We start from the raw sequence: 15737 nt of genomic DNA, 5'->3' as shown, positions 1-15737 counted from the left end.
TCAAAACGATATTCAACGTAAGATAAGTTGTATATCAGTTTTATTGTTCTGGTTTTATAAGGTGTCATCGTCTGAAATATATTGTTCTCCTTAGCATAATGGATGCCAACCAATAGAAGATTTTTACATTAATTTTAGGAAGTAAACTTGTAATTTTCTAAATCAATTGCTAGTCATGCAGCCGAGTCCTGGGCAGCTGGGTCAGCTTGTGCAGTATTTCTAATTAAAGAAAGAAAAGGTTATGAAGAATCATGGATGAGACAAAGCGATTTGATGACTTTATACCTTATATGTGTAGTATTTGAACAGTAACATTTACCTTTAAGACCAAAAACTCTAGACTTACTATTTAATAGTAAAGGGATCTTAAAATTTCAGTCCTTGACATAGACCATTTCCAACGACATTTTACAAATTTTGGTGCCCTTTAGTGGGGTAAGATGTTGAGTGAGACGTTCAGTCTCAATCACGCTGTCTCAGAGCGGAGGCATAACCTTTGCTCTTCCAGTGAGAAAGAATGGTGAGGTGGGTGGCTTACCCTTCCCTTGTGATTAGACAGTTTATAGGATTAAGTCTAGGCTTTCTCCCATTTGCTAACAAGCACGACGCTATGTAGTCAAAACTGTTAACTAAGGGGAGGACCCATTACTTCTGTCTATGCTCCTTCTCCGATTCAGAATTTAGAATCACAATTGGCAATGCAGAATGTCTTCCATGAATGTCTGATGTCCCAGCAATAGAAGGATCACCCAGAGTTTGGGTAATTGGGCATTACAAAATGCCATGGCACGCTGTGCACACAGATTTTTAAGTGAGCTGCTGTGTACGGAGGCATAGACCCTGTGGGTGCCACTCCTCCTAATGGAGATAAATTGTTCCATTGATGAAAAATGACAACTCCACATCCACAATAAAGAGCACTCTTATTTACTTCTGAATTTGACGGGGGTAGTTGATTACTTATCCCATATGGTAATCATTCCACATTTGTGTTTTGCCTTCTGACATATGTACTTCTATCTATCCTCATGATGTGAAGTGCAATGATGAAAGCTCTTTATCTCACTCTGGCAGAAGCTTATGTATACTACTGGAGGTTGTGGTCCAGAGAAATGCATAATCTTTTCTTCTCCGTGGAGATGGTCTTGGGTTCAGTGCTGAATTCATTAGGGGATGAAACCTCTCTCAGAAACTGGCCAACCGTAGCTTGGTTGGTTGGAAGCAAGGCTTGTGGTGTAATTTCAAACAGCTAGTATTGAACACACTCTACCATACATGTGTAAATGTGTAAATTGGCCCGCTGTATGTTGCTGTGTTTGATTGCTCCATTGAATATACACATTTGGGATAGAGATAGTGTTTAGTGCAGTTCATTTCTACAAGCCCGGGTGGACCTCATCAAGTGCTTTATTGTGTTAGTGAAATGGCTAAACATACTGTTGGAAAAAAGGAGGATAAATATTGCAGTTCTAGCGGAAACCTGATCTCTCTCTCTGGGTGCACAGACACTGAGACTCCTATAGTTTGGAACGATCACTATCCAGTCATAAGGTTCTGTTTCTCCAAGCAGTTTGTCAGCCAGACTGGTATGTGCATGTGTACATGCACTGTGTGAATGTGAACATGTGAGTTGTATATATGAGTCTGTGTCTGTGGGTTGTGAGGTGTTGTGATTATTCCAGGAATTGCAGACACTTTTGACATTTGTTCATGTGACATTCACAGCACTTTACAAAAAACGTTATAAGAAGTACAGTATTGTCAAGAATCCTGTCTCATCATCAGGTTTTACATTAAATTAGAGGCAGAACACTCTTATATACAGTATTTGCCTGTGATGTTCCTAACCTTACTTTTATTATTCCTAGTATTTTATTATTATTGTTTTTTCACTGGCCATCTGTTAAGTAAATGTAATGCTGCCATTTTGATTCTGTGTTCCTAAAGGGAGATTGTAAAAAAAAAAACACCAGCTGCACTCGTTAAAGCTTTAATAAGATTGGTGGTGAATTACTTGTACCTTGTAAGTGTGCAAGTGTATTTTAAGCAGTCTGTGTTCAAACTGTGGAGTATAAATCACGCTTTGCTTTCAGACTCTAAACTTAATTAACTTTATTGCTCTTGAGTAATATTTTCCTTTTGGCATCACATTTGAGTTTAAATGTCTTTACACTAATCTAGTCACAGTCATCACTTGAACAGAAACCTAATTCTGTGATTTTTCTGAACCCAGAATTACTGAATGAAAAACATGTACAATTAGAAGGAAATGTATAAGTGTCCTGCATTTTTAAAGTAATAACGTTATAATAGACTAGTACTAATGAGAAGAGTAAGCACTCTTCAGTTTAGACCTGTAGTGATAATTGAGCTTCAATTGAATTATATTTGAAATTAGATCTTGCTGGAAATGTCTATGTAGTTGTAAGTACCGAAACTTTAACACTGTCCTCCCTCTCCCACAGCATCTGCAATTAGTGTTGAATGTTCACCAATACTATAGGGAGCACAGAGTTGTATTATATGGCTCCTATACAGCTACCAATGTAATGTGAAATACAGTACCTCTTGTCAGGATTCCAAAAAAATTAATATGGGTCCATTATTTTCCTAACCTTTTGATTGTGGAAGACAATTTTAGAAGCTTTATGCAATAAATGTAAGCAGATGCCTGTCATTTCAAAAGCGAAACACAGATGCTCTCCCTAGAAAGACTAATGTACAAAACAGAACATCATAGGAGCCTTTTAAGAGACTAGGGTTGTATACAGCAAATATGCCACGGTCAAGCTTTTTGAGGGGCTTAATTAGTCATACATTAAAATTACATCAAACAATCATCAATAACTCAAAAGCCTTTGATCTTTGATAAAATAAGGAACATAATGGTGGACATTTTCGCCTGTTCAAGCACAGTAATGAGAATTTAGAAAAATGTCCAGTTGTACATTTGTACAGCAGGGGGCTAAAACACAGACTTTGGTTAATGTGGTAAGATCTCTATTCTCAGGACTTGCTGTCTGAGCTGTGGAATGTGATTAAGTCTGATTGACAGACACCTGCACTGTGAAGCATGGCAGAAAGCAGTTACTTTTTCCTACAGAAAGACTCTCTTCCAGGTTTGCTGTGAGGTGTCATAAAAAAGTGTGCAGTGTTAAGATAGGTGCAAGTATGTTGTTGGATTTATAAAAAAATGAACACTCAGCTCTTTGTTTTCCATGATGTAAAAATGATGCAGTAAATTCAGAATATGAGAGTTTGTGAATAGTGGACTATTTAGATATTTTAATTTGTCGGGAGTCTTAAGTCTTCCTGGGATTTGAAAGAGCAATTCAATATGCTTCTGGAAGCTGGGTGAGCAACTCTAGCACACGTGTGACAAGTGGTTCTAGTACATAGACTTGCACTGCTGAGCTAGGTACCTCTTGGATTTGTGAAAGAGAGCATTCACGGACTCTCACCAGCAAAGAACTGCATTAGTAAAGTATATTGGCGTTACACCCTAGAACGGTCTGTGTTGAAATTCTTCTCAAGTAGCTTAATCTAGTTAAGTCTTATTAAACACTAATATCATATTATTGATAATGGTATGTCCATTCCCTGCTGTATTTGCCTAAATAAAGTAATATTCTCAAGAGATAATTTTCTATCTTATTAGCCGATTTCATTAAGGTTTTCATTGTGCAGGTTACTTCTGGGTATCGCGTCAGTCCCTCTTTTTCGTTGTAAATATGTCTTTATTGCTTCACATCCATAATTTGTTTTTGTATGGGCACAGCAAAATAGATGATCTCTAAATATATCATACACTTGGAATTGCTGTGTTTAACAACATAAGTAGTGTAACCTTCACTACATGATCTTCATGTTGCATGATCATGTAGTGAAGGTTACACTACTTATCTTGCTAAATGTTCCATGTTCTATATGATCTATATAAAATTAAACCTGCAATAAAACTAACAGCTCAAAAGGGGATTCTTACACAAATGCCAGCTGAATGTTTAACTGAGTGTAATACTTCACAAGGCTATGCCTCTACGCATGTGCAAGCCACTTTTACATAATGCCATCTCAATATAAGTTTTTGTCGGTAATCTCATAGGCTGTTAAAGTAGGATGCTTTTACACTATGAGGCCGTAAGGTTAAAAAAAAAACTGTTTCATCAAATTTGAAACTGACTGCCTAATCAAAGCTTCAGATGGCTTACGGTCCCTAATCTTGTTCTTAATGACATCATCCAGATTGTGTGCTTGGGAGTAGGAGGGTATTAGAGTAGGAGCGTTCATCTGCTGGCCGCTAGCTGTGTGCAACACTTTCATCTTGAGGAGGGACCGAAGGGCTTAGAGCACTCATGCAGACCTCCGTAGCTGTGGAGAATGGTGTGGCAGCCACATCAGCCAGCCCCCTTGGGATGACCATGAAGCCCATTCCTGAGGAGGCTGTTCCCTGCGATCACCTGGCCTACCCTGAGGCCTTCTCCATTGTTGGTCAGTGTTGCTCATGCATAACCCCAAGGCACGTCTCTCCGGCCTGCTGCAGAGGAGAGGGGTATGACTGATGGCTTTTGCAGACAAGATGTGATGTTCTTTATCAGCTAGCGGGTGCGTGGCCTGAGAGGGGAATGTTTGTGCACTGACATTCTTCTCACGTTGTGCTATTCTGTGATGTGCTGTTGTGAGTATGTTGTAATGCTTAATATAAATTCTTCTAAGGCTCCCTTTCTTATGTGACAAGTTATTTCTAATTGTTTACAACCCCAAAAGAATGCCACATAAGCAGTCAACTAAATTGCATGAACGGTTACTGGTGTATTGAATTGCCCAATGTAATAGATGGTTCAATCTGTTTGATATTATGTTCAAACTGTTCTGAGATATGAAAGACCTTTTTTACTCAGAGAACTGTTTGCAGGGCATAGCATTCAGCAGTGAACCAGATTAATAATATAAACTTAGACAGTACTGTGGCACCTTGTTCTCACATGGACTGTTGTAAGTGGCTAAACTGACTGATGAAGGTTACAAGGTGTTTTAGTCTGCAGTTAAAGGCAAGCACATTCCTCACCTGATCTACCCTGAAGTAAGAAAGCCAATATCACAGCAAGGATGCTTAGTGGATGCTTTCTTACACACTAAAGCACTTTAACACTTTAAGTAATGCATTAAGCTACTTAATCTTGGAATGCCAGCTAAGGGTAGTTATTAGCAAAAATTTAAAACTTGTATTACACTGTCATGTTATCAGAGCCTTTCTAGTATGTAGGTTTTTGGGGGGGGGCTACTGCTTTGAAATGAAGAAGTTTGAAAGTCTACTTTTAAGTAATGAAAGAGAGATTTGTAATTGCTATGTTTTACATTACTGTACTATTTGTGTAGTATACAGTATGTAGCTCTTTAAAATATGGGGTGCCTATGTCATCCTTCTAGTTTCTCTCCATGTCATTTGACTCTTGCCTTCTTCATAAGGCACTACTGCAGACCTGCCGCACCTGTTTCTATGGTTCATACGAGCACTGATTCTGAAATGGCAGAAAGGAACTGTTGCATGGCATTGTTTTTTTAGATCTATATTATAATAATTTAGGGAAATCTAGTAATTTTTTAAAAATAAATGTGTTAAATAGGGCTAGGAGTATATATGTAGTCTGTTCCTGTGTGTAAGAAGAACATGTTCTTTTTTGTATTCAATTTATGTCCTCTTTGACCTTGTTGAACTTGCATTCTTGGGAATATCCTGCAGAGATTTCTGGAGGAGAGGGTCTAATATAAGACCACCTCGTTCTGTTCTTTTTTCTGTACACAACCTGGCCTTCTGCGCTATGGACATTTGACCCTTTGATGCCTGTGTACACTTAATGTTAGGGTGGATTTGCAGAGAAACGGTAGGTGTCTTTCCTAGGTTACTGTAGAGCTGTCCCTGCCTTTGTGCAAAGAACCCCTGGCTGCACAACACATGGTCCCTTCACTCTGTCTTCAGGAGAATGATGATGAAAACACACACACAAGCTTTCATTGTCCACTGTTTACCAAACAGTTTTTCCTTTGGCTTAAATATAATAGTTCCAGGAAAAACATCTTTGGAAGACCAGAAGTGGTATCTATTTTAAACAAGTACAGCATGATCCCACCAAAACAGTAAATAGAATTAGAAAAATATAACCGTAGTTTCTTAGTAAGGGCTACATTATATCCCGAGAATAATATGCTCTTGTGACTGTTTTGCCTTTTTAATATTGACATAGTATTCTGTCTGCAGAAAAAGAACTAAGGAATCCTGTGAGATGTGAAAAATAAGAATGAACTTATAGAGTTTAGGTCGAAGGACAGTTTTACATACGTCTGCCTTTGTGGTGATGTAATGGCTGAACATATCCTGGTTAATACTGGATATATACTTGTTAATACCCTTCTGTAGCCAGAGGATTAAGTGCTATTTTAATTCCAAGGACAGATAACACTTTATAGGTGGCACATCACAGAGGTGTGGGTGAATGCTGTTGAAGGATCCACTCTAAGCTAGAGAGAACAACAAGCTCAAGGGGAACCCATTGGCTGCCTTTAGACTTACAGGTGAAATTCACACTTTCCCTGCAAAATAGCTTATACAGTGTTGGTTAACATCAGGTATTTTATTTTGCAGGAAGTACAGGGATTTAAAATGGCTAAACTATCATACCCCACAACAGACAGAGACAGTGCCGTAGGGTTAACAGGTCACCCTTAAATCATCAATTTATGAGTTGAAACACATTAATTTTGATCAATCTAGTGAAATATTTGGTTCTTAAACAATTCAGGAATGACCATTTGTGGTCCCTGGGAGCTACGGCTACATTGGTATTTTCATTTCAAATGATCTCTAAACTGCCTAATTGAACAAAATTAGCTGCTTAAGTGGTTAAAATGAATTTGTTCCAGGCATTTAGAAATGGGTGAATTAACCTGTAAAACCTTCAAGACCTGGAGAGGGCATGGCTAGTCCTCATCGATGGTATATCATTGCATTTTGGCATAAGAACTGTGGCTGACAACCCCAAGTTCTCTACACTAAAGTTCTCATGCCTCCTTGCTCTGTATTTTAGAAAATAATCTTTGAAATTAAGCTGTTCAATACAGCTTAATTCATTAGAAACAGAAAATTCAATACATTTAAGGATTGAGAACAGCAAATTTTGATATCTTTCTGCTCTTGTAAAATTTACTGTGGGTCTGAAAACAAATATTTAGGTTTATGAAAATATTTGTCTGACACCTGGATATAACAGAAATGTAAGATGAGTAAGAAACACAGAAAAACAAACATTTAAAAGATCAATTTGCTGATGTTGTGCTTGTTGTGCCAAACACTGTTGCCCTTAATTTTATTTTTGGTTGTGTTATTTTTGCCTTCTAAAATCCATAGTGATAAATATTCTATGGGCTCTGAGTTTTTATGGATGATGCTGGTTGCTATGTTACACACACAACAAATATCATTTGCTGCAAGCAAGATGAACCATGTTGCAGAGCCAGAGAACACTGCTCAGGATTTCATTTGCAAATTCTAAATATAGGGAATGAATGTTTCGTGCTAAAAATGCAGCGCGTTTTTCATAACTTTTTCAAGCCCTTGTTCAATTTGCAAATGCATTCCTTTCTATGGACAAAAAATGGTGTCTTGAGATTTAATTATGAAAGGTCTTGGAATGTACCAAGGACTGGGTAAGGCAATAGATAGCATAGCTTTGAGATAAAAAAATAAATAATGCAAGAGTAAAAGTCCGTGGTGTTGCAATAGGTGATTTAAAATGGTGATAATTGGGCTTGTCATTGCAAAGTCTCATTCTCATCTCTTCCCTTCAAAAAGGATTCTCAAGTGTTCCTCATTGCCAAGATCAATCTAAGTCAATGATATGTAGTTATACTGAATTCTATACTATGAAATTCCTGCAGATATTCTTGGTTTTCTGGTCCTGTTTCATCTGGAGGCCATTCCAAATCTTGAGCCATTGTGAAGCGAATTGGATCACATTGTGGCAGCTGTTAATTCCAAAAATATTCTTCCCTGGATTGACTAGGGGTTGCAAAAGAACTGTTGACGGGTGAAAAGGTTATGTCAACATTGTTTCCAAATAGAGTAGCATTGCACTTTGGTTTTGTGTTAGTTTTCACTTAGCGCTGAAAAAGAAAGTGCTCTGGATTGGGTACTAAATCTCCATGACTCAGCTGTTTTGAGAGTAAAAGTGAGTTAAAACAGGGAGTGCTCCTTTCCCTCCCAACCCCTCGTCCAAAAAAGCAGTGGCCCCAGCAACTGGTTGGATATTACTTGCTGTTATGGTGCACACATCATGTTAGAGATGATATTGTTTAGATCTTCATGATGCTGATCATTCTAGAGCTGCAACTTATTCAATAAAGTCAAAGATCATGCTATGACGTCAGGTAAGATGCTGTCTCTTATGGCTGCTGATTTCCTTTTTTCTTCTTCTTTAGATCTGATTACTATCAAGCAGGAGGGTGATGACCTACTGTCAACAACATTATTGCTTTCACAATCCTATTACTGAAGCTGAGATGAGACAAAAATAGATTATCCAGAAACGTTGCTGTATGAAACACCGAAAAACAGCGAGGGGCTGGGCTGCCTTCTTTTTGAACCCTTTTTTCTTAGACTTTCTTAGCAGGAGTTCTTTACCTGCTAGTGCTTTAATGGGTCAATATAGGATGGTGCTTTTCTCAAATACTAATAAGAAGCAAAACCTTTGAAACATAATCACAGGATTAAAAACATGTTGTAAGCTAAATCATACATTTAGAACAAAAGAAGATAAAAGCAAATCTAGTTACAAGCATAATTTGTTTCTGGATTTATGGATTTTCTGGTTATACACTATAAAGGATGTATTCTTTGTTTGTAGGCAGTAGGCATTCAAGGTTATATATGGACTTGAACTAAGACTTGGATAGAAAACAGTGTACAGATAACGGGTGATTGCATAAAATGGAGTGATGTAACTGGTGGGGTACCACTGGAAGGTATAAGGAACACATCTTTCTAATTTATAGTAATGGTCTAGATTCTGATAAAGTTAGTAAATGAGTCACATTTGCTGTTGATGGTAAAATAGGGTTATTAAGCACTGTAGAAGATGTAGAGAAAATTCAAAAGATTTAGCCAACCTTGAAGACTGGGCAAGCATCTGGCATATGACATTTAATGTAGACATGTAGAGAATATTTCATGCGGGTAGTAAAAACATAAATGTAGGTCTAAAATGAAAAAAGCTGAGCAAGCTATTTATGAAACAGACAGGTGTTTTATGTTTCATTATTTACTTTTTTTAAATGCTGTGTGGTAAAGAAATAAAAAAAGCAAAAAATGCTGGGTTAAAATGTCTGAAACACTAGTAAGATCTTTTTTGTAATATTGTGTGCAGGTGTGGTTCCAGGTTCCACTAAAGGTATATCTGCTCTGGAAGCAGTCCTGAAAAGAGCAAACATATATTCTTGTACTTAATAGAAAGTCCTACACTGACTAGCTAAAATAACTAAATCTATTTTTTTTTATAATGTAGAATATCCAGTTATGTTCTTCTATACCCACCTGTGTGGTTTTTCTTGTCTTGTCTTGCGACTGTGATCCCCATGACTGTTCATAAAGTAAAATAACCTTCTCTGTGTTGGCAGACTTTTCTGAAGTGCTCGCTTTCAAGCCACTCATCTATTAATCAAGGCGTTGGGAACTTGGCCCTGTGCACCAGGCCCTGTGCTGACTGGGGGAAAGGTGCTCTCCTTAATGACGAGGCCACGGTGGTCACTGTGTTCCTGAGAGCCTAGAGTGCCCTGGCCAGCTGATCACTCTCCCTCCCTTCCCTTAGTGGCCTTCAGCCAGTTGCACACTGTCACTTTGGGAATCCCAGTCACTGGCTAGTGGCATGACTGAGGTTCAATCCCATAATGCTTGGATATCATAGAGCTCACCTGGACAAGGCCTTTACTAGTTGTACCACTTTCAGTTACTCCTTTGAAGTGCTGTTCTTAACAGGATTTAATAGCAGAGGAATTGTGAAATTAATCATCCCTTTTCCAATTAGTTTTCTGAAAAATGATGGCTTTATGTCCATTCATGGATTACTATAGCAATATATAGTGTGTATATATATTTCTATAGGGACAGGTAGCCTATAGTATTAGTATTAGGATATGTACTGTGGCATATGCTGCTCTGCTTGGCAAATTCAAAAGTCAAAATAGTTCAGTGTTTTTTTCTCCTGTGTGCTGAGCTATGTTTGTCTAGTGCTGTGCTGGAAGGCAGCCAGCCGCAGCTCTGAACAATGGGAGGGTGAGCAGGCATCTCTGTTCACACCACCAGCCATCAGCCAGAGAATCGAATGGCTCACACACTGCCAGAGGAACACCTGTGAACTTCGAACACTCTCAAGGTATAAGGCTGAGTGATGTTCCAGCACAGCAGCTGTAAGGCTTCATGGGTTATTCTGTGAAATTCCTCAAAGTAATCAGACTTTTTCTAAATTTGCAACTTCCTGTAGCTGCTCCTTGGAATTCCCAGGGTTGTCCAGGAATACTGATGCATAGCTGCCACGTCCAGTGTGGTTTAAACACGACTATCAAATTAGGGAGTGGTACTTGATAAAGTTAATTAACAGGGACTTGGCAGCATAGTAGTAGTGATGACATTTAATCTTTTTCCTAATTTGAATTAATGCTGAACATCTTTTCTTTTAAATTGGCTGAAAGACACACAAGAACTTGAACAGCTTAGTTCTTACTAATGTATTTGGCAGATTTGCACCCAATTTATACAGATGGGTATTTCACAGGAACGATTCTAGTGACATGTCCTGCTCTAGGTTACAATAACATTATCCCACCTGAGGTTTGAACCCACAACCTTACAGTTACAGGTGCAGACCCCTAACCACCGCTCCACACCACTGTCAATTACAGCTGCCTCTGCACCTAAGCCCTTAAGAAGCCTGGATAATCTTTAGTGTAGAAAAGGTTACAGTGCTTCTCAGCATTAACCTCTTGATCTTCAGGATTGTGTTGTCACCACCATCCTCTTTCCTAGGTTATTAGGTTCTGCTTGGAAAATAATCCCCCCCCGTAGCTCTGTAATTCATATCTACATTCTGCTAAAGGATTCTGATAAAGTTTAAATTCTGTATATATTCGAATCCCTTTTTATTTTTAAATTAATCCCATTTTTTTAACAGGTGTCACCGTGTATAATAATGGAGGATGAAATTGAAGGTGGAAGCACGTAGCAAGTGGACAAAATCTAAAATATTACAGATAGCTTTTGCATTACTATTCAGACAAAATCCACAGATGAAAATGTTCCATGGGTTCTATACTGTAACCATTACTTGGTGTGCCCCAGTAAATAGCGAATAGCGAAGAGAAGCAATTAATCCCTGTGTGGCACAGTGTGGGTTCTGTGAACATGCCTGTCCTGTATGTGCAGTCTGCCTCATTAATACATTATGGGGTTTATACCACATGTGTTGCTTCTGACTGCCACTCAATGTACAAAGAGCTTCCATACTGAGCCAGAAGCCCTAAGCCTTTTCACGCAACAAACTGAATTAGAGAATTAATTAGAGAGAGTCTTGTGGAAGTGAGCCTGCACTGAGCTATCCAAAGAGCAACACACCCTGCTGTATGGACAGCAGGGCATGTCAGAAATGAGCAGAATTACATCTCTATCTCAGGATGTGCGTTGTGTCTTTTTGTTGTCTGGAAAGGAAGAACAATGTTTGAAGAGTAAATATAGGCCATGTAGTTATCATTATGCATATTTCCACCCGTGCTGAGGCTATGAATAATTTAAAGTGGTTTTCCCCGGTGGCTTCTTCTGTAGACTCACCACCCGAATTGAGAGCCTGATTTTTTTCTTTCCTTTGGTGTTTACATTGAAAAAGCCGTCTGTTTAAAGACAGATAAGGCTACAGGATATGATTGTTTTTGGGCAGACTCATATTGTTTTTTTATTTTATTTTGTATGAGGGGATAAGATGTTGCTTTTTATCGCTTAAAAAAGTCCAAGATATTCTAAGCCCCTCTTCTCCGCCAAGTCTCTGGGACTGCCTCTAATGACTCGCAGGGATTTCTGGCTAGAACACAGTACGGGAGACTATTCTGCAATAAGAGTCCCTGTTATTTTCATTTCCTTTTCTCGGTTTTTCTGAGCACCCATTTTTTTCTGCATTGTTTATTCTGTTTTGCGCTTTAATTAGAATAAAGCGGTTAAAATTATTCAAAAACAGGAAAAAGTCTTCCTGTTACTTGGTCGTCTTATCTCCTGATTCGGCTTGTCACCTCCTCAACGCCTTGTTTCCTTTACCTCTGTCTGACGTTTGCGTTTTATTTCATTCTTTATAACAACTCATTCCTCCGTCCTTTTTTTCTGCCACATTTCTCTCTCCACCTTCTGCCTTTCCCATTCTCTCGCCAGTGGGGAAAAACAGTAGTTCTTAGAGTTTCCTTTTAACAGAGCAGTTTTAAGATGCTGTTCACAAAAAGTGAACTGAACCCTAGCTTTGGCATTCAGAGATAACGCGGTGTTCTAAAGCTGGGAATAGTCGGGTGTATTTACGTATAAGTAGATGTCATCCTGTCAGGACTGGTTGAGGAGCTGTTCTTACTACAGGTTTGGCTGCTTAATCATCTTTATTCTCTGTGTGAATGTATAAGGAAACTTCTTCTATACTTTAAATTAACTGAAGAAAAAAAGGTTTGAGTTAAGACACTATTTACGAATGGAAAAAAAGTTCCCCATGTATAATTTCACATAACACAAGAAGCATCTACAAAAAAGGTGAACGCCTATACTGATCCCTGTGCTATCTTGTCATTAATATTCTGTCTTGACAATCTCCCCTCTGTAGATAGCATGTATTTAAAATAAACCTACAGTATAATTCAAGAGTAGTGGAGTTTTGCTTTAAATTCCATCTTCCTCCCATTTCCAGTCTTAGCTACATTTTTTTTTCCATGCACACTTTTTATTTGTGCTTTTCCCCCCCCGTTTTTCATTAGGTAGTGACTTGCTGGTGTGTATTTTGTGCTCATTGGTTCTTGGCAGAGGGGTTGTATTTTGAAAGGAATTCAGTACTGAGTTATTACTGGTCCAAATTTACTGTCAGGCCGGAACTGGAGAAGGCTGTTTGGCAGCTCTTCAGAGTGTCTGAGGCATTATATATACACGCACCAACACAGGCACTCTGACACACACTCAAATCTCTGAGCCAGCCCTCCTTAGAGCCAAGCCTTCCAAAGCTTGTTTCCTTGTACAGATCAGTACACGGTTTAACGCTGCACAGCTGCGGACAGCGAAACAAGGAAGGATCAAAGGGAGGAGGGGGGGGGGGAGAGAGAGAAGAAAACCTGAAAAAGAAAGAGACGCTCTTTTTAACTTTCCCCCCACTCCTCTGTCTCCACCACCAACCACACTCCATTCAGAAAGAAGGTTGTGTTCACATGACATAATCGGAGTGAATGGGTTGCCATGGTAACTGACACTGGCAGGTCGACCCAAGAAAACTGGATGTTGAATGGAGGAAGAGCTGCGGTGGCAGGCGAACTAAAGTAACGGAGTGTCACGGGAGAGAGAGGGAGACTGGAGGTCTAGAATGGAGGACGGGTTTTCCAGCTATAGCAGTCTGTATGACACTTCGTCGCTGCTCCAGTTCTGCAATGGTAACTACACACTTTTGCTTTGCGATTTTTTTTCCTCCCTTTTCTCTGGCTGACAGGAGTCTGTTCCTGGTTAAAAAACTGGACACCAGAGTAGTTCAGCAGGGCTGTTTTTGCCAAAGCGCAAGACATAGCCCCGCTCACAGATTTTGCTGTACTTATTTTTTGTTTTTGTTTTGAGAGAATGAAACTTTTTTTGTCCCCGTGGTTAAAAGCTTTATTTTGGAACCAATTCTGTGAGCCTTAACGACAAAAGGAAAACTTGAAAAACAGTCCTGTTTGGCTTGCGCATTTTGAAAAACTGCAGCAAGTTGTAATTTTGGCATGAATAGTGTATGACGAAATACATTTTAATTTCATCCCTATGGGAGCACAATGATTTAAACACAGTAATGGAGTCTTGTTAAACTGATGAAATTTTTCCAGCTTTCAGCCTTTTAATTAGAAGCCATCTGGTGTTTTCAGAATCGTTAATAATAAATGAAATTGATATTAGGTTGCTGTATTTTACCTTTCTTGAACCTGCGTGTGGTTCCTTGTATTTATTCAGTACTATTGTTTTCAGTTGAATATATAAAATGAATGAAGCAAATGGGAGCTTTTAATTAAGGAGAGTGTTTAGTTACATATAGTTTTAACAATGTTAGGCTGGATAAAGGGTTGCAGCTGGTCGTAGAAAAATGTTAGTTGAAGGAATGTACTTTAATGTTACCGTTATTTCACAAATACAGGCATGGTCATGTGGATAAAGATTATGTTCTAATATAAAAGTGTTGCTTTGTCCTTTTTTAGTTATCTTTCAAAGATTCTGAATTCAGTATTAGTATCTTTGTCTAGTGTGAGCAGTTTAGTGAGTCTCTATCTTGTGTCGTTCATGTATATCTGCAAAGTGGTGTTTAATTTTTGTTTTTTTTCTCCTTCCTGTCACACTCTCTGGCTCTGTCGTCATTAAGAACATATTAAGTTAAGCTTAGTGGATCTTTGCTATTATACACGGATTTCTAGTTAATATCCGAGTGCATAGGTGATGAGGGCATGAATTTGTGGGAGAATATATTGGTTTTATTGTCTTTGTCTAAGTTTGGTTCTCTGACATAAGACTACTGTGGGGTTATTGTGAAGATATTCAGTGAAGGCTCATTAATCTTCATTATAGCCTGTAAAACAACAGAGTAAATAGAATGATTGAAAACAATTGCTTGTTACGTTTCTGTTTGCAAAACTGATATCAGTACACTTCTTGTAATAAAAGCTATGTTTATTCACAAGTGCGATAAAACTAAGTTGAAATGTTTAAGAGACCCTGATAATAACCACAGCTTGATAAATGTTGAAAGTCTAATATAAAACTTCAAGATTTCAGAATGTTTTTACAAAAGTGTAGTAAGAAAGAAATTGACCTGTGTACCTAACATCAGGATTATGGCATGATCTGTGTTACGTATAACACAGAAAAACTGCGTCAAAATGTTGGTTCACCTCTCATTTGTTAAACAGTTCATGAGTGCGTTCTTAAATGACAAACTTAGGCAGCACACCTACTATACGTGACAGAGTGCTGTTGCTTCAGCTGTGGAGTTTGTCCTGACCTGATGCAAACTGCTGGTGTTCAGAAATGTAAGGCATCTTACCTGGCCAACCAGAAAAACAGGTGTAGGTACAGGTGTGAACTCGTATGAAGGAGACAAAATTATCCTGTATATTTGTTGAGTTTGTATTCAATCTCGATTCTGTTCATATTACATGTTACATGTTATAATTCTGTCTTGTTGCTGTGTTATAGCTCTCAAGATTATCTAAAAAGGTTAAAAGAAATTACATCTACTGACAATAACTCTACTACTTCAACCACTAATGCGTGAATTGCTGGTGACATTTTTAGTAGTAATATCAATTAATAATGGCAATAGTATAAATTATGTATTTACATTGTTCCTTGTCCTTGGGCTGCCCGGATTTCTGTACACAAGTGAATAATGCTTGTTGAAAGGTGTCTTCAGAAGCTGTCTATTAATTAGGTCTTGTACTCTCCCACC

At 38.4% G+C, this 15737-nt stretch overlaps 1 protein-coding gene across 8 annotated transcripts in view; it reads left to right on the top strand.

Annotated features, from left to right (window-relative positions):
• The window catches only part of eml1 (EMAP like 1), a 75247-nt gene that overhangs the window by 7547 nt on the left and 51963 nt on the right, over positions 1 to 15737 (top strand). For 4 of the 8 annotated variants that reach the window (XM_088925058.1, XM_088925057.1, XM_088925056.1 and 1 more), the window contains exon 1: positions 13305 to 13704. The exons of 1 other annotated variant lie outside the window; for it this stretch is intronic. In XM_088925058.1, the coding sequence (XP_088781184.1) occupies positions 13638 to 13704 (67 nt within the window). In that variant the 5' untranslated portion in view covers positions 13305 to 13637. Of the gene's footprint in view, positions 1 to 4342; positions 4492 to 13304; positions 13705 to 15737 lie in introns of those variants that run through there. 3 more of the 8 variants (XM_088925055.1, XM_088925053.1, XM_088925052.1) reach the window with 1 other exon arrangement.

This window comes from Atractosteus spatula, chromosome 9 (assembly GCF_055471065.1).
Source record: "Atractosteus spatula isolate fAtrSpa1 chromosome 9, fAtrSpa1.hap1, whole genome shotgun sequence".
NCBI lineage: Eukaryota > Metazoa > Chordata > Actinopteri > Semionotiformes > Lepisosteidae > Atractosteus > Atractosteus spatula.
The sequence above is the reverse complement of the archived record's forward strand: the minus strand, read 5'-3'. Positions and strand labels throughout refer to the sequence as shown.